This window comes from Lepisosteus platostomus, chromosome 4, assembly GCF_059453375.1.
Source record: "Lepisosteus platostomus isolate fLepPlt1 chromosome 4, fLepPlt1.hap1, whole genome shotgun sequence".
Classification (NCBI taxonomy): domain Eukaryota; kingdom Metazoa; phylum Chordata; class Actinopteri; order Semionotiformes; family Lepisosteidae; genus Lepisosteus; species Lepisosteus platostomus.
In genome coordinates, this window is record NC_142614.1 from 60,671,469 (window position 1) to 60,698,085 (window position 26,617).

Consider the following 26,617-nt stretch of genomic DNA (forward strand, 5'->3'; position numbering starts at 1 on the left):
TCAGGTTTGTACATTATTGAACATTTCTTTATTTTCCAAAACAAAAACAAAAAACAACACAATTTAATAGTAAATATCTCAACAGCAACATCATATACTGTAAGTCACATCAATTACAACTCAATTTCCAAAACAAATTTTAAAGAGATACTCCTGGTGCGTTTTGGTAGTTCTTAAGACTTCACAGGACCACTGCCCCGAAGTATTTTTAAAATCCATTTTTGTTGGTTTGAATTTACATCCAAAAATACACTCGATTCTTGTCATTTTATGCAAGATATCTCTAGTGTTATTTTTATTTCACAAGCTTGTAGATTTAGCTAATAACATTAAACAACTTGGAATTATTGATTCATTTGGGATATTTATGTCTTACTAGTTCTTCAAAAACTTAAAAATGCTGATTAGAAAATCTCACATAGTTTGTAGAGCATCTGAATGTGAAAAACAAAACATCACACTGGATACCAATGCATTGTCCTAAAGAAGAACATCTTCTACAGCCTTTTTATGTTTCATGATAGCACAAAGAAATGCATTATCTTTGACAGAGTATTACTACTGCTGTATTATCATAGAGGGGGAACTTAAATGCTTTTAATGTTTAAATTTTATTTTATCCATGTATGAGTTTAGAGAAAAAATGCTAAATTACTACTTTAAAAAATCCACATAGTATTTATGCTATATATAGCATAAACACTATGTGGACCTGAAGAAGGCTACAGGGCCGAAACGTTTCGGCTGACATCAGATCTAGCTTATCTTACATGGTAAGGCCTACGCAGGACCTACTGTACATCTCTGCTCTCTGGGTCTGTCTCACATATTACAAAAGACAGTGACTGACAACGGCTCAACCGTATCTATGGTTAAGGAACAGAGCACTGTACTGAAGACAAACAAAAACTCTTTTCGAGTGTCTCTGCCCTTATTTTGTAATTTTGTATTAGGTACTGATTACTGTAAACATATTAAAATAGTCTACGTATTTTGCTAATTAATTATCCATTCCTCCATCCATAACACATAACAATCATTGCTTCATTCTTAGCACTATTTAGTTCTGGTAGTAAACTGTTTATGCACAGATGTTTAATTATTTTACATAGAATACCTGCTTTGTGCAATCTCAACAATACATATAAAAGTTCCTTTCCAGTCTCCTAACCTCTCCCCTGTTTGTATTGCAATGTTTAGGCATCTTCCCATGGATTCAGAAGAACACGTATTGTAAGTTATATGAATTACTTTAGCTTAAACCGTTAGTTTAATACAAAACACTACTAATAAGGCACAGAGGTAAATTATGGCAACTAAAATCAAAGTCTGAAAACTTCATTCAGAAATCCCAAATCTTCACAGCCCACATCTTGGCACTATGTTTCCACATACGGCATACTGATGTCTTCACTATTATATGAATATTCAATCATTTTCAAGGGTTTTCCCTATGTACAAAAATAAAGTTATAAGAAGAAAAAAGAAGTTATGAGATACATTAATCAAGTTTATTAAAATAAAGTATGATTTCAAAATCAAACTACTTTTGACATATTTATTTTAAATAAATATTACTCAGTACTGTTCAGGAAATTCCATTTAACACTGATCTCTTCACTATGTAAACTATTCTACAGTTACAACTACTGTAAAGAAGCAATGAAAAAAAATTGTGTTTATTAGAATTCCAAGAATCTAAAGTATTTTAATTTCTGCTTCTATATTGAAAAATATATGGAAAAAGCCATAAAACGGTTCCTATGTTTATTTATGTACCACGCACAGAGATTTACCTGCTAGATTTTGTATTTCTATCATTATTTCTTCATGTACAATGGAAAACAATTCATCTCTCATCTTGGTCCCATCCAAATAAACTGAAAAAAAAAAGAAAAGAAAGAAATTTCAAGGACTTTCAAGGCTTTTATAATTAAGTCCACAACGTGGCATTCAAAATGCAACAATTAAATAGATTTTCAGATAACACTGCAGTAGACAGGAAAATGTCTATCATGCTTTTCGCTTTTTTAATGCATTAGTGCATGAGGTTTCAGCAGTACCTGTTACTGAATGATTAAGTGTAGTACAAAAGGAAGAGTAACTGGATACTGAAAATGTTCTCTCCTTTGCATTCTCATTATTAAGTGATGGTAAGCAGAATTTTTGCCAATTGGTAGATTTTTTTTCTTTTTCAAGTATTTTGGCTTTTGATGTATCAGGTGTTCATCAAGGAAGACTGTATTATTTGAAGACTGTAAACATTGCCTTTCTTTTCTTGAGACCCACATGACAGCTTTATTCTTCCGGTATAAAAAATGCTATGGCAGAAGAAATCAATTAGGTTAATTTTTCTTTAAAATTTGATTATTTGACCGTTAATTTCCTTTCCTCAATCAGTCTGGGTCTTTATAACATGAGTCCCTAAAGCCACTTGTCCCTGGCAATATGTGACTGACCACTGTTTCTCAGGGGGTAATAAATCCAACATAGATGATGAGGCAACAACATTCTGGCAACAAACTAGATGTACACCAATGATGAAAGTGCTTTAATCACACAAGATTAACGGGGAAAATGAGAACAAATGTGTTAACAGGAGGTAGTTCTTTACTCAAAGGGCTGTGTATGAAGCAAGCTGCTCAGCCATGTTGTTTAAACTCCCACAGTATGCTAGCTTCCACCAAGAAATAATTGGATCAGATCCTTCAAAGCAGGCTTCGAAAGGCTGAATATAACTATTCTTCTACTCTCATTAATAAACATTTTACTGTCCTCAGCATAAAGAAAACAGAAGAGCTCCATCACTGGTGAATTGTTTCTGAAAAAGCCACATTTTACCATTAACATAACGAAAACATTCTAAAACCACGAGTAACAATCTCTTATCACAGGACTAAGCATCAGCTCTTTTTTCATTTAAAAAAGTGAAACATACTCAGTGCAGAAACAGTTGCTTCCATTTCCTTTCTGTTTTTCACATACATGGGCCAGACGTGTCCATCAAAGTATCCAGGGGGATCAGGGGGTACATATACTCTAGTACTGCAAATCAAACAGCCATACACCTAAATCAGGCAATTGTATTTGGGGAAATTGTATGGCTAAGAACACACACAGAAGAATGAAACATGATACAATATGTGTATACAAATGTTATAAAAACAATACTGATGTTCTGTTTGAACAAGGACCACCCAGGAGCCATTTTAGTAACATTTTAAACTTTTAAAATAAAATACAAATGTTTGAAAATTTACTGAAAAAGAAAAAGTAGTTTCAGACTAGGGAAGGAACCAAGACAATCAAATCATATTCGTGGGTGTCAAATCGGGACACTCAGCCACTCAAGTGCAAATGCACATGGAATAAAAGTACAGACTGGTTTCTAGAGTTAAAGTAATCCATAATATTTTTAACTATCTTTTAAACTGTCACTTAATGCTGGTTCATGTGATCAGCAAAGACAACCAAGATCAGCAAAAGAAGAATAAGATAAAAAGCAAAATTCACAAACCATTCTTCTGTGAAAGGTTTATTATAATGTTTACAAATCACAGGCTAGAAACCTACTGTACAGTATAGTGAATATAATTCTTGTTTTCTTGCCTGTAACAAACCTTAAACTCCATGTGGCACAAAATCATTTTCACAATTAACTATAAAAGTGGTAAGGAACATTCCTGGAAAAACAAAATATCAACCTGAACAATTTGTATTCATGCATTAATCTAAATGGAGAACTGATCTACGTTACTAATGTCAATTTCAAAATTCTCTTCTGGGGAAATGACTAAACAGAATTTACCGCAAGCCCATTTGCAAAGCATCAGCAACTGTATTAAGTTTGGAAATCAAAATGCCAGAATAGTCCCTGAAGCCATTATGCTATCAACATTATGCTATTTTGGAAGTCCAAAAGAAGTTTGTAGTTACACACATTTTAACAAAAGTGAAGAGGGTTTAAGTTTTAAATATGAATACAAAAGGAACCTATTACCTATTTTTATTTTCCTTTCTATTTTTAATTCCAAGTCAAATGAGTTTGGAAACTTAAAAAAATAACTATATGTGAAGAGGGCTCTGTTCTTCTCAAAAATCATGTTTTATTACTTGAAAAGCATTACACTTTACAACATTAAAAACGTTAAAAACCATGAATGCAGTAAAAATCTAACATCTACAGTAAATGTATTTCTTTGGATTCTCATGTTGCATTCAGGACAATATAAAGAAAAACAAGAACACAGGTATAGCTTGTGTATAAAAGTGTATAAAACGTTTAATAAAATTAAAATTTTAAAAATTATTTAATTCTTTGATATTTTTACAGCTATACAGTGGGTGACTACAGAAGAATCTAGATATAATGGGCAACACCTGGCTTGTGTCAATAATTCCAGCTTCAAAGCAAAGGGATGTTTGACAGAGATGGTTAAGGTTCAAAGCAATTGTACAGTAAATTTTACCTTGGTTTAATTAACCTTAATTAAGTTCTGGGTAAATGATTAAGTGTCAATGAACAGTCCAGAAAAACAGCATATAAGAGGATGGTGAAGGGGATAATGTACAAATAAAGAACAGACAAGAGACAAGAGAGGGAGGGCGAGAGCTTCACTTTGTTCCAGATCACCCAAAAAGGCCAGATTGGAACTACAGTAAGTGTTTGAACTTTGTTAAGATTGCCCACTATTCTGCAGTTTTCAACTTTGATTTCCTGTTTAAAGAATCCCTCCACTAAAAACAGCCTCTCCTGGATTGTGGGTGCATATTTAGAATATGAAGATAGGTTCCCAATAATTTGCTGGCATTTGGGTTTACAGAGAGAGAGATTTAACCACAGGTTTTATTCAATTTAGTTTAGAAGGCAGCTTTCTCTTCTTTTGGCCTTTGTAGGCTTTATTTAAGAGCCAAATACTCGGTAACAGTCTGGCGTTTTCTGGTTGGTTACGACATAAGGTGACATGTGTTGTATGTACATTAGTGTGTGTATTGTCACTTAATATTTGTTTAACCCAGTGTGCCTGAATTATTGCTCTTTTCATTACAGTCGTGCAAGAGAACAAAGATCTAATGTGCTTCTAACTATACCAACCTCTTGATTATTTTGTGCAGTACCCTGCCCTTTTATAAGAGAGGGTAATGCTGTTTTCCCTGTGTACATAAATTATCACAACTTTTTTATAAATGTCTAAGCCACCATATGCACAGTCATTTAAAGAAGAAAGTTAACTTACAGGAAATTAACTGCATCATATAAACTGATAAAACCGTTGGATATATTTAAGATTCCAAGGCTGAATAAAGCTGCATTTACTCTTTATATTACAATAAGTACTTGTAGCCACAATTTTTTTAATTTTAGGCAAATTCTAACTTGCAATATTAGAAATTGATGCTTTAGAGCTCCAGCATGTTATTAGACAAAATGACTTGTGAAAACAGTTAATAAGACAATTAAAGGTTTCAAACAAAATCTAAAAACTGCATATCCTGTTCTTTTAAAAACCAAACAAAAGTAACAAATGTGCCTGTCTGGAACATTTTTCCTTTTAAGAGTGTGAATTTGGATTGCTTCAAGCTCGCATGATTTTTCCATATACAGTATCTATGCATATCATTGAGAAATAATGGGGAAGACCAAATCAACAACTACAAAACTTACCATCTTCGTTTTTTGCATACTTCATATGGAACTTGTAAGTAATATCTTCTATCAAATAAATCATTCAAGGGTCTGAAAAAATAATTTTGTTTTCAATTTTAAAATTGGCAGACAACATTTACAAAACAAATATCACTGTGCTCTGATAATAAAATATATAGTAAAAATATTTGTCTTTTTATTTTCAGAACTGATGTGCTCATTTATGTCACTGGACTATATTTCCCTATATATAAAAGTAATGATGATATCTATTAGTCTCCCTGAGGCTACTTGCACTTCCAGAATCTGTGAGCCCCATAACTTTTAGAACATAGGTTAAAATGTAACCTCCTGACCAATGCCTTTCCATTTTGAAAGAACAAAACCTTCACTTAAAGGTTTAAAAAATAAGGACTGAATGTAAGAACATTTAAGGAAAGAAGCTTAAACAAATCTGCCCAATAAATGCTTAGGAAGGCCAGTGCCAACAGAACCAAACCAAGGATTCTGGATTGTCTGAGGGCGTCAGTTACAGTAGGTCATGCACAACACAAGACTGTTGTGATACAGGTGGCATTGAGAAGGTCAAGAAACACCACACTAGTGTTTTGAATAAGAGCTATGAACAAGAAAAGTATTCCCGATTCATGCTGTCACTATTGTTTTGGCTTCTGCGGACAACCTCGACAAAATTGCTTTCTTACAGCCGACAAATATCAGGAGCTTCTAGAATCAGTACTGTGTGGATGTTTTGGTTCGTACGTAATTGATGAAATTCCTGATCTTTACCGAAATCTTTGGACATTTTTTTTTTATTTTCATTTCCTTACTATTACTTGGAACTGTGCTGCGTGCAGTTCTGGCATTGGGCACATGCAAGGCATGCGACTGCAAGGGTGCAATCGGCCAACAGCAAGTACTTGACACCAGTGACAAACCAAGGGGGTAAGTGGCTTTACAAGTTCTATATAAAGTAAGCAAGCAACAGGAGCAAGACAGGGTACACCCTGAAAGTGACAGTCCACCACAGGGCAAACAGACACAAGCACAGACATGCACACTCACCCCAGGACCAATTTTCCCAGAGGATAGTTAATCTAGCAGTATGCTTTTGGACTCTGGGAGGAAACCAGAGTGCCCAGGGGATATCCACACAAACGCAAGGGGAACTAACACCTCACAGATAGCAACCTAGGTCCAGAATTGAATCCAGGGCCCCAGCGCTGCGAGGCAGCCATGCTAACCACTGCACCACTATGCTGCCTTAATAGAATAATAACCTCATTGAATTATGCTATTTATCATTTTTACATTGCATAATATTATTAATATGGAATTTTATTTTTTGTATACTTTTCATACAATGCTTTGTTAGAAAGTAATGACATATAATTCTTCTAACGTGGGCATTACAAATCCCGGGGCGTTTCTTGAAAAGAGTAGGGGTGTCATCCTGGTGTCCTGGCCAAATTTCCCATTGGCCTTTATAAAACATGGCCTCCTTATAATCCCCATCTATGAATTGGTTTCATCACTCTGTTCTCCTTCCCACTGTTAGCAATATGGCTCCTGTCGCATCATTCAGGTGGAGCTGCACATTGGTGGTGGTGGAGGAGAAAGCGCTTTGAGCGAAGTGTCCAGAACAGCACTACATAAGTGTAAGCAATTATTGTTAAGTATTATGTGGAAGGGGGGGACTATATGTCCTAGCAGGATCTAGAATTATATTAAAATCAAAGCACTGTTTTCTATCAGTGGCAGCACTGACGTCTATTTGGAAAGCTATAAATCAATTAAGCACCACTTAGTTGAACCCTGGTTAATGAGAAAAAAAGTCGCCATCCGATGCTGCAGCACCAACAAATTCTAACTAGGATGTTTACAGTAACTGACACTTTATGTAATTTTTGATGGTAAGAATTAAGTAAGCATTTATCTTTTACAATATCGACATCTACAGTAGTACACAGTTGAAGAATGTATAGAAACTGCCTTATTGTTGTGTATGGACAGACATTATAGACATTTATAGTTTAAGAAAATGGTCTTTAAGAGCAATCCACATACCTGCAGTTACTGATTATAAAACAGTATGGAGTATTTATCATGCTTATTATTGCCAAATTAGAAGATGTCACAGAGATTTGCAGAGATCTGGGGGCCCCATAAATTGTGCATTACTTTGTACACGCAGTGGATTTTCATTTTAATATTTTGAGTATTTTTTAATCTCTGAAAATCTATAACGGACATAAAAACTGTTTAGTACAACACGTGAGGCTAAAAAAGAATTTTACTCCTGTTAGGTACTTACTTGTAGTTATAGAGTAGGAAGCCCTCTATTATGAGTATGTACACATCATCTCGCACTTCAGTTGAATCTTCAAAGTTTGGAGGATTTTTTAATTCATGAATTTTTAAAAATGACCTTGGGTCCTTTCTCCAGGATTCAATGTCAAGCATCATACTATCCATGTCAAGGGCATCAATAACTAAAATCACAAACCAAGACATAAGTGAGTTTTTTATGCCATATAGATGCATAACAAGCTTGAGTCTATACTCTCAAATTAATTATTATGATGAAACCTTTGTGTAAATTCACTAAAAGCCCCAACATTCCCTGTGTTACAACAGTTTTTTTTCAAAAGCCACTTACAGTATTTGTAACTTTATTGTACACCCTGTAGCATAAGAAACTGAACTTCCATCATCTAAATGAAAGTTTAACAATGTATTTTGCAGTGTAAAGCAAGCACTGTGTGATATTTTTGCTGCAATTATTTTCAGACAGAGTAAAAAGTTAATTTGGCAAAACTAATATGCAAACCCATAGGTTTCACTGATATATGTAAGGTAAGTGGTCAGCAGTGTAGCCAAATAAACTATAAGGGTGTAGACCTCTGCATTTTTCAGTGTTGTGTTGTAGTTGCACATGTCAATACCAAGGGAAAATTATTAAAATATTCAAATTATCCAGTTCCATTTTACAAGATAACAATGTTTAGGCTTTTTTTACACACAACTTTAATCACCTTCTCCAAAGGAGGAATAGTCACACTTTATTTTGGGCATGCATGTCACTGGACAGCATTTTTTTTAAAAAAGTGTCACTGGACTCCTCAGGTACAGCTGTAAAAGTGTTACCCTGAAGAATCAAATGTTACTTCCCTGCTAAAAACACTGGGCCAGCACATTAATAATGCCACACCATTATCAGTCAATTCAATTTTACAGAACGTACACAGAATCTTAAGAAAGTGTCAGGTGAAGACAAGATGGCGATTTCTCGATTCCTATATTCCTCAGAAAGCACTGGGAAGTGACATACCATCTTCAGTCACCTGACCAAATGATGGAAACAATTAGTTATGTGACAGATTGAACAAGTATTTGGAGGCATGGAACCTGGCTGCTGTTGTTTCTGAGGGAGAAATGAGCAAGGAAGCAGCCAATCGAAAGACCCACTGTATGAAGTGCAAGTCCTGGAGAGAAACCTTGTTTTTTTTTTTAACGAGGGTTTTTTGGTAGTTTAGCTGCCCAACTTTATTTTTATGTAGGGAACTTTGAAAGTTTGGTAGACGTTTAACAGAGCTAGGGTTTTGTATTTTGAGTTTATTTCCTCGCACCATAAATGAAGATAGCTCTTTTACCGAGACCTGCCTATTCAAAGGTTATGTTGTGGCTTCCTGCCTTTGGGTATATGTATGATTCTATGATATTGTAATCTGTTAGTATCACCAAATGTCACCAAAGGTATGCCTATAAATAAATCAATTATTTTAAAATAGTTTTTACCCTTAGATGTAAAACAATTCCCCCATTAAATGGAACACCATGAGATTTTAATACTATTTCCAGAGTATTTGTTTTACCATCATACTGTTTGAAACCCCTGCTGTCCACTGCTACCAGAGAATCATCCTGTAAAATAAATAAGTGAATAAATAATTATGCAAGCTACACAACAGACATATGTGTATGTGTCTAAGAAGCAGCAAGAGAAAGCCACACCCTTTGTTAATCCAAGGCTTTATTCACTTCTCAACTGCAAAGCTTTTCAAAGTCAAATGTGACTTTTGTTTTTAAAAGAATCTCAATTACAATTACACAAAAATTACACAAAAAAGTTAGGTGAGCTCAAGGGGCCACAGATTTCATGTAGTCTTTACTTCAAAGATATACAGTATGTAACCACACATTTACTTTTATATTTAAAGTGAATGTCTCTAAATATTGCCGATGACACTGGATTAAACACAAAATCTGTTCTTCTTTTAATATGACCAAATGTATACACAGAATAACCCAAAATTAAAATAACACTGTGCTTGACTGTAAAGCAAAAGTAAGTTTTGGGTCACTCTCCTAAAACCATTGGAGGGCAAGTTACATGTTGATTGTGCTTTGGGATGCAAACAAAAATGTTAAGAGCTTAACACCTGGTTTTCAGCAAAGAAGACCCATTTGTTTCCTTCATAATGCATATCTTTCCATGCACATTCTTTTCTAGACAGTTCATACACATCACTATTAATAAAATATTAACTACAATGAAAAGAACTGAATCAATTTGAATCTTACCTTGAAATATTTATCCTGCGATATGATGAAAGTGTTGGGAATATGTTCATGAACTTTGTTTGCCAATGTTGTTTTTCCACCATTTGTGACTCTGTGATACAGAAAGAAGAGAATCTGTAAACCTTCCAATCAGTAAGAAAAGTACAGTAAGAACATATGGAAGGCTGTGTCCAGAAATACATACATTACAAACTGTCAAAATATATAGTACTGTGGTACTGTGGTACTGGAGCCCATCTGCAGGGCTCTAGTGCAAAGAAGCAGACTGCACATACTGTGTTGGTTATTTGAAAATATAAATTGACAATAAATTATGTGATGATAAACAAAGGAAATAATATCTGCTTATACTTACCCCCCAATTCCAATAATTATTTGTCTCATGATTTTTGGTTGAAAATATCCTGCAAATGAAATTTGACCATTTTAAAAACTTTTGTAACTTAAAACAGACAGTTGTTTCTGCATCGGGACTAACCAACTTCATTACTGAGTCTCTGTAACCGGTTCTGGTCAGTGCCTTTATCGAGAGAGCCACTTGTGAAGTCCCTCCTGGACTTTATCCCTCTGCTTCACTAAATAAGTCCCAGAAATGTGTTTGTGTTCCCTCAGACTTAAACCTGTTGTTTACACACCCAAGCTAAAATGAACTGGCCCTTTCTCACAAAACCCCCTAACAGACAGTGTTTCTCAGTTACAATACCATCTCTCTATCAGCTCTTTGATCTTCTTCAGCCAGGGTTCAGACTGACACAATAACAAAACTGTTCTGAGTAAGGTAAAGATTTGCTCATGTTTTTCTGAGTCTGAGTAAGTTCATATTCTGGTGCTTCTGGAATAAAGGGTCGAATTGCCAGATACTGTCAATTACAACAACTTACTGGTTTGCATGGAAAAGATCACAGGTACTGTGTATTGCTTTACTGGTTTGGCTCCAGTTTGGTAATGAGGTCACTTTGTTAATCTGATATTGTCCTGTTTTCAAGGAGTCCCACAAGGTCCTATGCTGGGACCTTTATTTGATACTCATATGGTGTGATAATAATAATTAATAATAATTGCTTATACTTATATAGCGCTTTTTTGGACACTCTACAGATAATGGGGACTCCCCTCCACCACCACCAATGTGCAGCCCCACCTGGATGATGTGACGGCAGCCATAGTGCGCCAGAACACTCACCACACATCAGCTATCAGTGGGGAGGAGAGCAGAGTAATGAAGCCATTTCATAGATGGGGATTATTAGGAGCTCCTGTATTAACTAAAAGAACTCTATGACAGCACAAAGTTTTTGTTCTCTCTAAATTGCTTTGGCTCCCTTTGAATTTGAGTGACCTTTAAGGTTCTCATATCTACGTTTAAAGCACCGAACAATTAACTTTAATCTAAGGATTTACTGCGTAAGCATATTTTTTTCTTTGCTATTGCCATAGTTTTGAAGTTGAATTTTTCTAAAAGCGTCCATACTTTAAAATGCATTACCAAACCACCAATGTTTACTACAGTAGGTCAAACCCTACTGATTTTGAAGAAATTCTGAATGCATTTTTCTCGCCTAATTTTAATATTAAACAACGTTTTAAAATGAAAAGGTGAAGAATACAAAGGCAGCTACCTTTTCCGTCCCTTTCAATGCGTTAATTCAGTATGCCATACAGAATCCTCAAAGGTCTTCAGCAGGTAAGTTGTAGACAAAAGTACCACAAATTGAAATACTGTAACTAGTGTTCCTTCTACACGTAGTAACCTTTCGTGAAATTGCTCAGCACTCTCTTCTCAATATAATCAGTCGCCCGTTAAACAGGCTCCATTTTGGTGCAACATTTCTGTAGAAATACAGAAAAGTTGAGAGAGAGTGCACAAGAGTGTCTGTCTTTAACAATGTGCCAGTATTGTACATGACCCATGTAGTCACTAATACCCACTAGTAATTTGTCTAAAATGTATTACATAGATCCTGGACACACGTTTGCATTTCCAGCTGCTGTTTCTGTTTTCTTCTCAGCATGCAGTACTAAGAATTATTTGAGCCTTAATGGCTAGTTCAAGGGAACAGTTTCGCGGATGTGAGCAGTTTCCTACCATCATGCGCAGCTCATCTCTTCCGCATCAAGGGTGCGCTTCGCCGTTGGGAGTCCTACTTCCTCATTGGTTTCTCTAGTTAGTTTATCCCATTGAATTTCTCAAATAGAAAAAAAATATCTACTCGTTTCTCTCTCTTTTGACGATTTTATTTTAAGACTCGAAATGTCAAAGCCTCCACCTAAACCTGCGAAGCCAGGTAAGTGTTAAATAAGTATGATATTGTTGTGGTCTTTCCTCTCAGCTGTCCAATACAGAAACAGTAGTGTTTCACGTAGCTGCCACCAGGTCTGAAAGTTCCTGTTGCTCGTTACCCGTGCTGTACACGAGAGGGGCTACTTTGAAACGACGTTTGCTGCTGCAAACATCTAAATGAGATTTATCACGCTAATTTTGCCATTAAAAACCTGCTCAGATCGAATGTATTTATGTAATTGTTTACTTTAAGTGTTTAGGCTTCCCCGTTTCCTCATGACTTTCTGGCCGTACTGCTGTGAGCTGCACAATCATGTTCTGTGTTTGGGTGGGTGGGGTACAGTGAACGAGCCGTAGCCAGGATTTATAAATAATATCGTTAATCTAGTTTGAGAAAACTGAAGGATCCAAAGCTGCGAAGTACTAAAAACCAGTGATTTGACGTGCCGTCGCGCCGTTTGACATTTGCGTACATTCAAATATTGGCCGCGAATAAAAGTGTACAAATGCATTTCCTTGCTGTTCGTGTTTCTGTTTTCTTCGCCCTAGTCAATATTCAATATTGAATCGGAATTCATTTATTTCATAAGGTATTTAAATAATGAGATTTGACAAAGATGGTTCTAGCAACGTTTTCTCACATGTAGTGTATCTGATAAACTGCGTCGTGTCTTTTTTCTTCTCTGACTGAGGTTAAAAGCAGGAAGGCGTCTGGCAAAGGCGTAAATAAAAACCACTGAATGAACAACATTTCGTATTGTATTATTTCTGTTTTTATGGTCGTGATGGTCAGATTAATCTAATTTTGAATACTTCATCATTTGTCCATATACATTAATATACTGGTAACAAATGTGCCGGTTTAGTTTGCAGTGTGTGAAGACTGCTCTGGGTTCCTTCTAATCTGTCACCGCTTTCTAAAACAGTATTTAAGATTTCAAGATGTGTCTCTACAGGTCATAAAATATATGTGTGTAAGTTATACATAGAAGTTTTCAGTCTCCCTCATCGCTTAGCAATTATATCTGCTTGTTAGTTTCTTTTTTGCACCATTATTTCAACTTCCCCCAGCTCTTAAGGTGCTGCTGCTTTAGAAAACTTGCAGAAAAACCAACCCTCTAGGACTGGGACTGGACTGCCCTGCTCTTAAGCAGTGTGCCAGTAGTTGTACCGTAATGCACAGTTATTTTTAAAATGCCACAGTAATGTCTCAAAAGGCATACTGTTTGCTCAGGATATCCACGTTTCCATACTTCCTTTTTTTCTTCTTAGTGGTGTGATGTGAGAAGAAATACTTAATCTAAGCATGCATACCTTCAGGGATGCAGCACAATACAAGTCAGTGCTTGCTGGATTACCTAGGCTCAGAATCATTCAGTGATTGAGTCCAACCTTAAAATTCTTCTTCAGGTTTATGACTACACAAAGAAACCAGTTTTACTTCTCCCATGCCCCTGTTGTGATGCACAGGCTATTCTATGTGATGGAAACTTTAACACAGGAAGGAGCTTCCTGTAAATATCTTGAAATACCTTTCCAACACAGTAAATATTAAATATATATTGTTTCTGGGTACGTGATCTATATATGTGCTTGCTATTGCTCTCCATGGCTTTGCTAGCGCTCTTCTTTAATGGGCTATATTAAATCTGTAAGCAAGGTTTTATGATTGGATTTCATTGCATTATCAATGACAGGAATCTCTGTTTTAACTGCCTTGTGAGTGTTTTTCTATCTGATCATGATCAAACTGTTGCATAATGCACCAAAATCACTGCAAGACATGTAAAGAGTAACCCTTTTGTGTCTGCTTTGCTGACTCTACTCTGTGTAGCTCTTTTGTTGGAAATGGGAAGTGAAAATTTCAGAACCTTCCCCGATTTCCTAATTCAGCATATCTGCAGATAAACAGAAATCTGTATAAAGAAAATGGACTGCTGCTTTATAATCATCCTAAAATATGATTATATGACCATCCTTAAATTATGGAGAGCAAGCTGGGGTATGCAAAAAGACAAATTCCTAATGCAAGAAATTGTAAAGGGTTAATAAAGTGATGTAATAATAATAATAATAATAATTATTATTATTATTATTAATATTAATATTTTTTGTAAAGTTCTTAATGCATAATGTGTTTAGTGGGATGAAATATCAGATTTTATCCATGTGTATGTAAGTTTTGATTAAAGCTGGTAGAATTAATCAAATAATGTTATGAAATGTAAAAAAGAGCATATCACTGCATGTAGAGCTTTAAAATGTTGTTCATTGTCACCAACTCATGATTAAAATAGTGATTTATACCAATTTATGCCTGCAGGAACGTGAACGATTTAGTTATAATATGTGGAGAGTTATCAATTCACATTTGACACTAGCAAGGATGCTTTGTGCCCAGAAAAAATTTTCCTGCTTAAAATAATGTATAAAAATATCGGTGCATCATGTTAGATATAGTATCAAATGATACAAAACATGTATAGATGAAGAGATTTCTGCAGTACTTAATTTTTAAAAAGATGCAGTTAAGAATCATAGAGTGTTATAGTATTTGAAATAAAACGTTAAGACACTAATGCCTGCCAAATAACTACAAGCAAAGACATGTGGAGGCAGTACAATTTTGTTTTATTTTTTCAATTTAGATTTAGGCTATACATTTTCTCAGCACAAAATAAAAAATAATGCATGCTAAATATAATTTGTATAATTGTATTTTTGAATTCTCATAAGCACACAAATTATATTGTGAGCTACCTTGCATCAAGTTTTAACCTGACTTTAAAAGGTTGGTTTGTTGGAATTAAATGTCATTGAACTTAAACATTTAACTAAGGTTCTATTTAATTACTCAGTATTATATGCTAAATACATTTTAGGCCTGCACAGTGTGCTCTTTTGTAACAGATTGAGTTCATTGTGTTTTGTTTCACTTGATTAAAAAATGAATGACTTAAGTGTTTCAAACATGTTTGTGTAAGAGATGTCATCAACTTCTGCATTTGACAAAACTGATACTGTAAAAGGTATTACTGTAAAAGGAGGTAAATACCTCTCTTTATTTCCAAGATTTGTCAGAATCTCCAGGATTCAGACAATATTATTTACAAATCCATCAAAATCAGCAGATGAATGCTTTATTGTGCACTAAGGAGGATCAGTTATCATTACATTCTCTAAAAATATTTTTCTTGTTATTGTTATTGATGAAAACAACTAGAAAATAAGTAACTATTAAGAAGCTGCAAATCAACATTTTGCCTGGTTTGGTTTAAGTCAAACGCCATATGGTCACCTTTGATGTTTTTTTAAAAGCATCAGCTTACACCTATGCTTTTAAAATGAATCACAATATGTGGGCATTTCAATAATCAACACTTTCACTATTTACAGTGCAGGACAAATGTTTTCAAAGCATAGTTGCAGTCCTAAATGAAAAATACAATACAACATTTTAATCTGTTTCAAGACTAATTGAATGGAAAACATTTCCAGAATACTACAAGCTAGTTTGAACCATACAGAAAAGTTCCTTCAAGTAGGGAGCTGCTTCAGCATGCATAGGCTGCAAAGGAACAAGTAAAGGTTTATTCTATACAGAATAGAACAGTTTCGGCTGTCAAAATGTTGAGTTTCTTTTCTTCTCTTTTCAACATGGAATAAACTTCATATAGAAAGATGTTGTGTAGGAATGTTTAAAATATTCAAAGCAGTTATTAAAGTAAAACATTACAATGTCTAAAGTGAACCCGTAGTGCTTAAACAATGAAATTGTTTTATGTTACTGTGTGTATAGTACTTAATTGAACCATGTATTTGTTTGGAAATAAATCGGTTTTAATTAGTTCTTAAATTTGCTTTCAGTCTTTAAGTCTTAACTGCAGTTTAATTTGTTCGTTTTTTGGGCTGGACTGCCATCAACATTTTCTCTCATTTGGTTAAAGACAAGTCAGATGTCATACAGTCAGCTTGGTTGGTTAGAGTAACATGTACGCCACTATATTTATAAAATGTAGGAGTTTAATTGTGCTTGATACATCACTTTTCTACTACATAGTAAATGATTAGGTGTACTTTCTCTTTATTCCTTTAATGGAAAATATTTCTAACAGTGTAAGAAGAACATGTTCGAAACAAAGGTTCCTCAGTTTCATTATTACTTTTTTTGGGCATTTTAAGGTTAGGATTTCTGGTTGTACAAAAATATTAAACAGACCGGTATTTTTCAAGGGAAGTGGAAAAAATAGTATTTTGTAACTCTCTCCCTCTTCGATGTAGGTTTATAGATCCCTATAACAGAAAAGGGCTGGACTTTTAACACATGAAAAGTGTCAATAGCAGTAGAAAAGAATGAATTTTAAGACGTTTTGAAATAGAAATTTGACAATGTCTGTTTTCTATGATGGAGCTCAGTATTTATTTTGAGAAAACACTTGTATGAACTGTATCTCCCCAAATACTGGGTCTTTCTATTCTGAATAATATTTACAGTAAAACAAATCCATCAGAAGTTCATTCATGCTGCAGTTTGCGCTTTGTGTAAACTCCATTGTTGTGGAGACCTTAGAGAACCTCTTCACAACTGTATATAGAAAGTTTTGTTTAAAGTGGCAGAGAATGAAAATGAGGTTGATGTTCAGTTGTAAGTTGTGGTTTGCAGAGTAGAGATGAAAAGGGTTATTTCCACAAGAGCTCATCACTGAGGCAACGATGGTTTAAAATAAAACTTCTTACTACTGCAAGATTCTTTCCCTCATGGTATCTGAAATATGGAAGAGTAATATGTAAACGCAAAATGTCATTTGGATTACAATTTATATTTGATGTGAGGTATAAGAGAATTCTGGAAATATGTATGGATAGCAGAGGGTATATTTAAGGTAAGCACACAGTGCGCGACTGAGTCTTTTTTTAAACTCTTAATTTTATTGGCAGGGTTAATCATCATATTTGCTTGCTGTGGGTGTCTTTTTTTTGTATTATGTGATATTAATGTGCTATAAAAGAAACCACTCTATGAGTCTTTGAAATTATGGTACTTCTAAAATGAACAGCATACCTATATAAAAACTCTTACGAAATGTAAGTATGATTTCTACTTATGGACCAATACAAATAGTAACAGACAAATATGTTTTCACTAACAGACAAAGAGCTCTCTTTGGACTCCTGGAACCCATATATTTCATCCTTTTTCTGACCATAATTAAAGCTTTCATTTTGTACAATGTTCAAGCGTGAGATATAAAATGCAGAGGCACAGTGTCATGGCTTTTAACACTGCTCCCTCACAGCTCTTGAATACTGGGTTTGATTCTGGACAAGGGCACCTTCTGTGTGGAGGTTGCATGTTGTTCCTGTGGCAGTGTGGGTCTGTGCCAGCTAGTCCAGTTTCCTTCCCACAGTCCAAAGACATGCTGTGTAAGTGACTTGACATCTGTAAATTGTCTCACTTGTGTGCGTCTGCCCTAGTATGGGCTGGAATTCTGTTCCAGGGTTTATTATGTCATGACCCCAGTGTCTGCCAGGTAAGGCTCTGGCTCAGCACGATCATGTATTGGACTATGTATTTTTGTAAAAGGAATGGATGGAAGATAATGTTTATTCCTACTTTTCAGGACAGGTGAAAGTCTTCAGAGCTCTGTTCACATTTGATCCAAGAACTGTAAGTATATGGCACACCTTTTTGTGTTTTAAAAAGTTCAAACTGGATTAAATGAAAAATGTCTGAAGTATTTTAATGATGAAAGAGCATTATTATCTTGTTATTAGGGCATGAATTTAATTAAGTCAATTTGGCCTGTCAGTTGCAGATTTACAACCAATACAGAACTGGACTTGTTTCCCTCAGTACGTTTCAGCACAGTGGAAAAGATATTACTGTTCTCATTTAGTATATGGGTGAGTGTTTCAATCTAATCTGGGCCTAAATCACAGAACAACAAAGAAAAAAAAAAACAATTATATTTTGATAACTTATTAGAAAAAATGTGTTCTTAAGGTAGTGCCCTGTGCCCTGTGTCTTAATTTATAAAACCTTCAGTAACCATGCAGATGTTGCAGACTAATGACTTTTGTTGCCCTTAATCTAATTAATGAGACAACAGAATTCCCTGTTTAGGTAGAGGAGTAATATAATATCTATTACTAGTTTCTTATTTACTAATTACATATTACTTATTACATTGCCTGTCAGTAGTTTGCTCAGGAGGAGTAAAGTCTTCTGATGGAGAGTTTACAATCCCTGAATAGATACTGAATAGTAGGTGATGGGATCTTCACTTAAGCAAGTCTGGTTTCCTTCTTAGTTACAGGCATTTATGGTAGAGCTCCCTCCCTCTCCTCTCTCTGTGTGTGCACCTGTTTACTAAAGTACACTGGGTGAGGTTTGATTTAAAAGCAGTATGATGTTTACTGTTTGAGGATCCAAAGCAGTGTTTGTTGCCAAACACTGTACTCTGCAGGCTATTTCACCTCAACCATTTTAGGAAATAAGTCTGATTGTTTTCCTCTTTTTACAAAATTAAAGCAATTGACACTGGCAGGTAGAGTGAAACACTTTAGATGTATGATACACAGACCTCAACGGCGATAAGCGCTTCTTATCCTGGAGCGGTGTGCCGGTGTGTAGCCGTCTGGGAAGGCGTCTGTTCTCTGGTATATGAGAAAATCTAATACGAACGAGAAGAATAATCCTAATTCTAAGGGGGAACCCAGTCTGCGGACGTGTGGGGATCTTAAATAGCGGGCCCGATTAGCCTCCGGTGTGGAAGCTGCACATTCCCATGCGCTGCGGAGTAGAGAGTGCAGTGGGAGGGGTGCTCCACTGTCACTCTTCAACTTAAGACTTAATAAAGTGGATGTCAGATGGACGTTAACAGTAAGCTGAGAAAAGTATCACAAAATATCACAAAGCTTGACATTTGTCCGATATGTACTGCTTGGACAAAACCATTATAATCTCCAGTCAAACACCAAGTTCTCTAAAGTGGATAGGAACTTAAAAATGGAAAATACACGCACTTTGGCTATACTCTAATGTAGCACATGCTTATTATAAGGTATTTTTCCTCAAAAGGAAAAATAAGAGGTAGTATCTTACAATCCTAATTTATATTAGTATACAGACATCAGTCAACTAAGGAAATACCTCATATTTAACAAAATCTGTGCTACCTCAGATTTAATTCTAAATCTGTCTTAAATCTGTCTTAATATAGTCAAGGAAAAAGGGGCATATAACGGTGTATAACTCTGTATAACAGTGTGCCTCCTGTTCTCAGTTTCAAATGCACTACCATCCTTTCATAATAACTTTCATGTGCTGATAATGGATAAGTCGTAAGTTAACAAAAAATAAGTGGAACAGGGTTATCACAAAAGTACATTTACTGGATTTATTGAAATAAATTTAGTAATTTCACTGTTATATTATGAAACTTAAAAAAATATAGGACAGATTTTGCCCTTCAGTTTTTACCTGCATATTACATATACACAGCTATATGTATGGTTTATTTTTAACAATTAGTTCTTTTGTATTTCTCAGGAAATAACATTTGTAAAGACTAATTTCCATGTCTGCAAAAAAACTGCTTCTGTCTGCTAATTTCAGGAAACAAATAATAGTATTCACATATCCAAATCTATTGTTTCCCACTATTGTATATGAGGCAGATGGGCCATCTAGCCAATAATCAGCCACTTGTCTAGACTAAATACTGAATATGGACAAAATGTACAAAAGAGTCCATATTGAAATACTGTTTCATACTAATACACTGCAAGATCATTTGCCAGCCAGCAACAGCGATGGTATATAACCATACAGCTCTCACCCATCGGGAGCAAATCTCACAGTCTCACACCCTGGTCTGAAAATCTCTCACATTTCTATCAAGTCTAGGTTGATTAAAAACTGAAGTAATGAATGCAGAATTTTGAAGTTGCTGAAAAGACTTCAATTCCATTAATTTACCAATGTGTTATTTTGCAGGTGAATAAAATAAACCGTCAATACAAAGAGTATGCAATCGCAATTTTCAGCATAAGAACTCATACATTAGGATTTGGTCCTTTGATAGCTATGTTAGTAATCGATAACATAGAAATTAACGTAATTGAAGAAAATAATCAATAACGTAGAAAAAAATGCAGGGTTTCCTTGCAACTGAATCAACAGGTCACGGACCAGTACTGTGTCCCTTAATTGCTTGCGAACGTTAGTCAAAAACATCATTTCTAAAGAATAATGAAGAACTAAATAATGCCACTTAATTTTCAAAATGAAATAGAAATTATTGCCTCAATGAGCATGAAATAATAAACAGTGTCTCTAGCAAAGGGAACACAATGATGGTTTGATGCATACAGAAAACAGCAAATGGCTGTGTATTTCAAGCGCAAAGCTGAAGCCAACGGGGTAGCCAACATTTTTGACCAGTCCTATGTAATCAAATATAATTGATTATTGAATCCTGTATAAACAGTTCTTGGGGTCAAATAAAATCTGTTCAGGATAATATTGTTTATTTCCAATTATAAGATTAGCTATTAGCTATATTACAGCTAACTGTTGGGGGGGGGTTGGCCTGTTGGAAACCCTGAAAACTGAATAAACCTAGGATGACATGATTAAAATGAGGAGATTCAGAGAATATCTGCTAAATCAAGCTAACTCTTTCTACTGCATCAGTGTTCCAAAAGCATCTTCCTTTTAAACTGTAAATTCTGAGAAATTAAAACGCACTATTGAGCTCTGTTGCGTGATGGAAATAGTTCCGTTTTAGTTATCCGTCAAAGATTAGAATTAGTGACTGTCAGGGACAGTGTGAATGTCTTGGGTGTATGGGATTATATGAAAATAATTTAATCTTTTGTGTTTTCATTTCCAGCCAGATGAGCTGTATTTTGAAGAAGGAGATATTTTGTACATTTCAGACACGGTGAGCTCTGTTCCTCCTCTGTTCAGTGTGATAATGAAACATTGTCTGAGCTACCATGCAATATAAATACTGTACTTACTAAGTTTTTTTTTCATCCTCAGAGTGATACTAACTGGTGGAAGGGGACCTGCAGGGGCAGGACGGGGCTGATTCCCAGCAACTATGGTAAGTACTGTGGGCATTAGAGTCTGGGGTACAAAGGACATGAACCGCTCCAGATCTGTCACAAGAAAGACATATTTTACGCAATTCTATGCTAGCTAATCCTGATTGTTTTGCCTGTATCTTCCATGATAAATAATATCTACAATTTCCTTTGTAGTTGCTGAGCAGGCAGAATCTATAGACAATCCAATGCACGAGGCTGCTAAAAGAGGTGGGGGAGATAACAAATTGCCTTTTTTAAAAAAAAATTCAGACTATCTAGTGAATCTTTAATCACAGAATGTAGTTTTGTGTTACTGTGCAGAACATAGTTTGGTACCCTGTAAGAAGCAGAGAGATTTGACAAATTGTTAAATATGTTTTGCTACTGTGATTTTTTGCTTTTAATGCAATTTTATTTTAGACAAGATTGTCAGGTGTGTAGTTCTTTGTTATGTAGGTTTTTAGACTGTTGTTGTGCTGGTTGTTTCATATGAGCTGTCTGAACTGAAACATAAATCATTATAAGCACACACGATGAAGCTGACATTGTCATGTATGAAAAGACATGTTTATTAAATGTACTTGTATTGCAGGCAACTTGAGCTGGCTACGAGAATGTCTGGATAACAAAGTTGGTATAAATGGTCTTGACAAAGCAGGCAATACTGCCCTCTACTGGGGATGTCATGGAGGACACAAAGGTATTTTGGGAATAATTACTGTTCAGTTGCTGTAAACAATGCAATTTAATGTAATAAAATCTGCTTATCTTCTTAAAAACCTAATTAAAGGGTGTTTCTTAAAGCAGTTTGTAGTTTGTGTTGTTTCTTTGCTATCCAGTTTTTACCAAGAGCCCTGGATCTAATTTTAAAACCTAATCTGTATGAACTTTTTTTCTGTTTGCAGTCTATTTCTAAGCTTTCTGTTTCATTACTGGAAAAAAAAAGGTTTGCCTTCTTACAGTGCATGTACTTTGTCCATTGTTACTTTTGTTGCATGTGGACACATCCATTGTTTTGTACATTTTGTGTAGCATTACATGTCTAGCTGTTCTAACATGTAGATGGGTTTTGGTTCAAACTGTTTGCTACAAAGACTGTTTTAATGCTCATTTACAAAGTTCAGTTACATTCATAATTTTCACCTGTGCAAAAGATGTTTAATAATCTTAGCACAGTGTCTGCATTTGTCTGAGTTTGTGCTATACTGGAAAGACTTCTCCTGTTTTTGAGTCTTCTGTAAAGATTCAGAAAGTTTATTTTCAGGGTTAGTATTGCTTTTCTTTATAGTGAGTCTCATTATTTTGTATATGAAGGGGAATTCTTTTTAAAACTAAAAAATATGCCTGGGGTAGAAATAACTGCTGTACACCAGCTCACTGTTGTCTTCTGCACATTATTTATAACAGTGGTCAGCTGTTACTGACTTTGCCTGATTGACCTCTCTTCTAAAGCAGAAGTAGACTGTTAAAGGTTGTGTGTTAAAATTCACCAAAATGATGTGTTCGAAAACAACAGCTTGTTGCACAACTAAAACAACACATCAGAATATGATCTAGTGCAGTCATATTACTTCCAAATGTCATTATTTTATTCTTATATGTTGTAATATAAATTTAAAGCTTTGTACCTTTGCTTTAACAGATGTTGTGGAGCTCTTGCTTGCACAGCCTAATGTGGAACTTAACCAGCAGGTAAAAAATTAAAGCTAACCGTTTTTAAGTCAAAAGCATGTTTTGTATTTTTTTTCTTAAATACATGATCAATTTTTCTTTCTAACAGAATAAACTTGGAGACACCTCTCTGCACGCCGCAGCTTGGAAGGGATACTCAGACATTGTGGAGATGCTGCTGAACAGAAGTAATAATTGCTGTAAAATATAGAAATATATAAAGTCCACATTGTGTCCTACAATGATTTGTAGTTGCAGAAAGAGTACAACGTAATTTTTCAAATTTCTGTAATGTTCATTAAAAATGTTTCTCGTGTTTCTATGATAACCTTCATATGAACAATTATTGTGTTTCTTCAGACTTTACTGCAAAAATAGATTTATTTCACCATTCCCTGCTTTATAGAGTTTTTTATGTGGAAGGACAGATCAAATGCAAATGGAAAGACAACTGCTATAGTATCTATCCACAGTGAAATGTAACAGTCCTTAAATGTACGTGCTAAATATACATAGTTCAATTTGAAAATACTAATATTGTAGATTACAGCCAACATCAATCTGAAATATAAAAACTCTTATTGATGCATTATGAGTTACTGTCTGCATTGAAAATGTTACCGGTATGTCCTTTATTGTTTTTAGATGCAAGAACGGATATTTTAAACAATGAGAAGAAACTGGCCTTGGATATGGCAACAAATGCACAGTGTGCATCACTGCTGAAAAAGAAACAAGTAACCAGTAAGTGCAGTGTTTTAAACAGCTAACTGACATTTGTTTCATGTAAGATATGGATTTTGAACTTCTTTATTTTACACTGAAATGTCCTTTTATTAAGAGCAGTATCTCTGCCTTTGATGGATCCCAGAATGTCATGTCATTTGCCAAACTGCTTTATATCATACGGTGTTGCGGGAAGCCAGAGCCTACCCGTCAAGCAACGAGCACAAGGCAGGGTACAACTTCAAGAGCAAGCCAGTCATACATGGGGACAATTTGGAGGCCACGGTAAAGGCCGAGGGGTGAAATTTGGCCAGGATAACTCCCTACTCTTATTGAGAAATGCCCAGAGATCTTTAATGACCACAGAGAGTCAAGACCTCGGTTTAACGTCTTATGCAAAAGACGAAGCCCACTACAGTATAGTGTCCCCACCACTATACCAGGGCATTAGGAACCACACAGACCCCAGGATGCGAATCCCCCACTGGTCCCACTAACACCACTTCCAGCAGCAACCATAGCTTCCCAGGAGGTCTCACATCCAGGTACTGACCAGGCTCAACCCTGCTTAGCTTCAGTGGGTAGCCAGCTGAGAGCTGCAGGGTGATATGGCTGCTGGCTCAAATCCCAGAATGCTTTTGTGCAATTGAATGTTCTTGCTTAGTGTCATTAAACTAACTTGGTATGTAATGCATCATTTTAGAGACATGAAGGCAGGTTTACATTTAGAAGTACAGCCTCACATACTGTACTTATACTTAACAGAATTCTAGAACGTGCAACTCTGTTGTGTTTAGAAATATGATACAGATTTAAAACAATCTGAAGTCAAGTGGCTTATTAACTTTAAAGTAAATGTTTGTAAACAGTGTTTTATTAATGCCTTTCTTATTCCACTTAAAAATAATTGAAATGTCATAAAATGGTGAGGTAACCATTTCAATGGAGCGGAGCGGTGGCTCTGTGGCTATGGATCTGTGCCTGTGGCTGCAGATCCCGCAGCCGGCAGAGAAATCCTACTCCATTGGGCTCCTGAGCAAGGCCCTTAACCCCAACTGCTCCAGGGGCGCCGTACAATGGCTGACCCCACACTCTGACCCCAGGCTCTCTCCCTGTCCGTTTGTCTGTGTGTCTCATGGAGAGCAAGCTGGGGTATGCGAAAAGATGAATTCCTAAGGCAAGAAATTGTAAAGGGTTAATAAAGTTATGTTAAAGAATATAATACAGTTCTTTGCTTCAGTGACTCACCACCAGATGGTGGTCTTGTGCACTGTTTCAGTTCTTTAATGTTCATTTAAAATGCCAAGACTTTTCTGTGAAAAGAAAAAAATTATTTGAAATAAATTCTAAAAAATAAAAATGTTTTTTTCTTATTGTTCTTTGTAGAATTTTGCAAATCAAAAATAATTCTTATATGTAGAACACCCTTGTTTCACGTCAAATTGCTAATATATCAGGTGGGTAGCTGCGTCAGCATGCGTAGGCTGCAAAGGAACAAGTAATAGGTTTATTCCATGCTGAAAAAAAGAAGAAAGAGAACACAACGTTTCGGCCGTGGAGCCTTCTTCAGGTGTGAGAGAGACAGGGCAGTAGGCAAAGGTAAAGTAGCGGGAGAACAAAGGCTGGGAGGGAGGAGGAGTGAGAGGCGGGAGCAGGGGACAGAAAGGGAGGCCAATCAAGAGGTGTGAAGTCAGAATGGGTGCAGAGAGGTGTGAAATGAAACTTCCAATGAATGGAGAAAATTTAAAAGAACAGTAGTCTGTCGTTAAGGGAAGGGAGAATGTGTGATCCTAGCTTGCTAGAAATTGCTAATATGTATGTCTGAGAAGTACATATTTCCTCAAGTGCAGACAAATCTTTTCAAATATTTGTCAGAGGTCATACCATAGAATACTCTTTATATTTCTAAAAGAATGGCATGAGTAATACCATTATCCATAATACCAAATGTTTTTTTTTTAATTATGTTGTTCAAAAGTTAATTTTCTGTGTGTAATTTTGTTTTTTATTCCTTTTTAAAAATAGATGTAATCCGGACTCTCAGCAATGCAGAGGAATACCTTGATGATGAAGACTCTGATTGAGTTCCAGCCTTCTTCTTAAGCTCTCTTGTATGAAAAGGAAGAAACTAAATTTGGATACACATTTGGATATTTCACACTTTCTTTGCTTCTAGGAAGATTACACATGCTTAAAAGCTTATTGTAAAATTAATTTACTTAAATTAATTAATGAACTTTTTGATCAGCAAGATTTAAATTTTAAATCTTGTTTGCATCATGGTTCAAACAAATAAAGGTTATTGAGTTTGCCGTTCTTTTGAAACTGTTTTAATAACCTGGATCCCTTAAATTTCTTGATTATTGATCATATTAGTGAAGTCAAATTTGTGCATTCACCTTCCTCTTGACCTCAGTTTGACCACACAATTCAATGTGTTGTTAATGTGACATTAGTAAGAAATTTATCCATTTATCATGTTTGTATATATCCTTAAAAATACATTTTGCTGTTTAAGTTTTAGAAATTCCGTACTGCATTAAAACTTTCTGAATGGTTTGAAATTGTATTTAAATCTTGGGCTACTAAAAATAAATATTTAACTTCATGTA

At 35.3% G+C, this 26,617-nt stretch overlaps 2 protein-coding genes across 6 annotated transcripts; one reads left to right on the plus strand and one right to left on the minus strand.

The window, feature by feature from the left end:
* Positions 1 to 12,452, minus strand: nmrk1 (nicotinamide riboside kinase 1). Of its 5 annotated transcripts, none has more exons than XM_088630134.1 (10): positions 12,318 to 12,444; positions 11,852 to 12,061; positions 10,587 to 10,637; positions 10,232 to 10,322; positions 9,523 to 9,571; positions 7,962 to 8,139; positions 5,666 to 5,737; positions 2,939 to 3,045; positions 1,797 to 1,880; positions 1 to 1,451 (listed from the first exon to the last, which is right to left on the minus strand). In XM_088630134.1, exons 3-10 carry the CDS (start codon positions 10,613 to 10,615, stop codon positions 1,429 to 1,431), a joined length of 633 nt encoding a protein of 210 aa, XP_088486260.1. In that variant the 5' UTR covers positions 10,616 to 10,637; positions 11,852 to 12,061; positions 12,318 to 12,444; the 3' UTR covers positions 1 to 1,428. The 5 variants fall into 5 exon arrangements, with proteins under 5 accessions (XP_088486260.1, XP_088486261.1, XP_088486262.1 ...); XM_088630135.1 differs by lacking the exon at positions 12,318 to 12,444 and adding an exon at positions 12,203 to 12,299; XM_088630136.1 differs by lacking the exon at positions 11,852 to 12,061 and having other exon boundaries at positions 10,587 to 10,635; positions 12,318 to 12,452.
* ostf1 (osteoclast stimulating factor 1) lies at positions 12,332 to 26,617 on the plus strand. Its single transcript, XM_088630132.1, has 10 exons — positions 12,332 to 12,516; positions 18,134 to 18,180; positions 21,410 to 21,460; positions 21,562 to 21,625; positions 21,783 to 21,836; positions 22,201 to 22,308; positions 23,251 to 23,300; positions 23,389 to 23,467; positions 23,925 to 24,023; positions 26,031 to 26,617. The coding sequence occupies exons 1-10, from the start codon at positions 12,483 to 12,485 to the stop codon at positions 26,087 to 26,089; spliced, it is 645 nt and encodes a 214-aa protein (XP_088486258.1). The 5' UTR covers positions 12,332 to 12,482; the 3' UTR covers positions 26,090 to 26,617.

Excerpts from the sequence above, each read along its gene's own strand:
- nmrk1 (XM_088630136.1), bottom strand. The coding sequence starts at position 10,615 with ATGAGACAAATAATTATTGGAATTGGGGG. Across the intron at positions 8,140-9,522 it reads GGGTTTCAAACAGTATGATG|TTATTGATGCCCTTGACATG; the intron begins GTAAAACAAATA and ends TTGTGATTTTAG. Across the intron at positions 5,738-7,961 it reads TTCCTACTCTATAACTACAA|ACCCTTGAATGATTTATTTG; the intron begins GTAAGTACCTAA and ends TTATTTTTTCAG.
- ostf1 (XM_088630132.1), top strand. The coding sequence starts at position 12,483 with ATGTCAAAGCCTCCACCTAAACCTGCGAAGCCAG. Across the intron at positions 18,181-21,409 it reads TCACATTTGATCCAAGAACT|CCAGATGAGCTGTATTTTGA; the intron begins GTAAGTATATGG and ends TTTCATTTCCAG. Across the intron at positions 21,837-22,200 it reads GCACGAGGCTGCTAAAAGAG|GCAACTTGAGCTGGCTACGA; the intron begins GTGGGGGAGATA and ends CTTGTATTGCAG.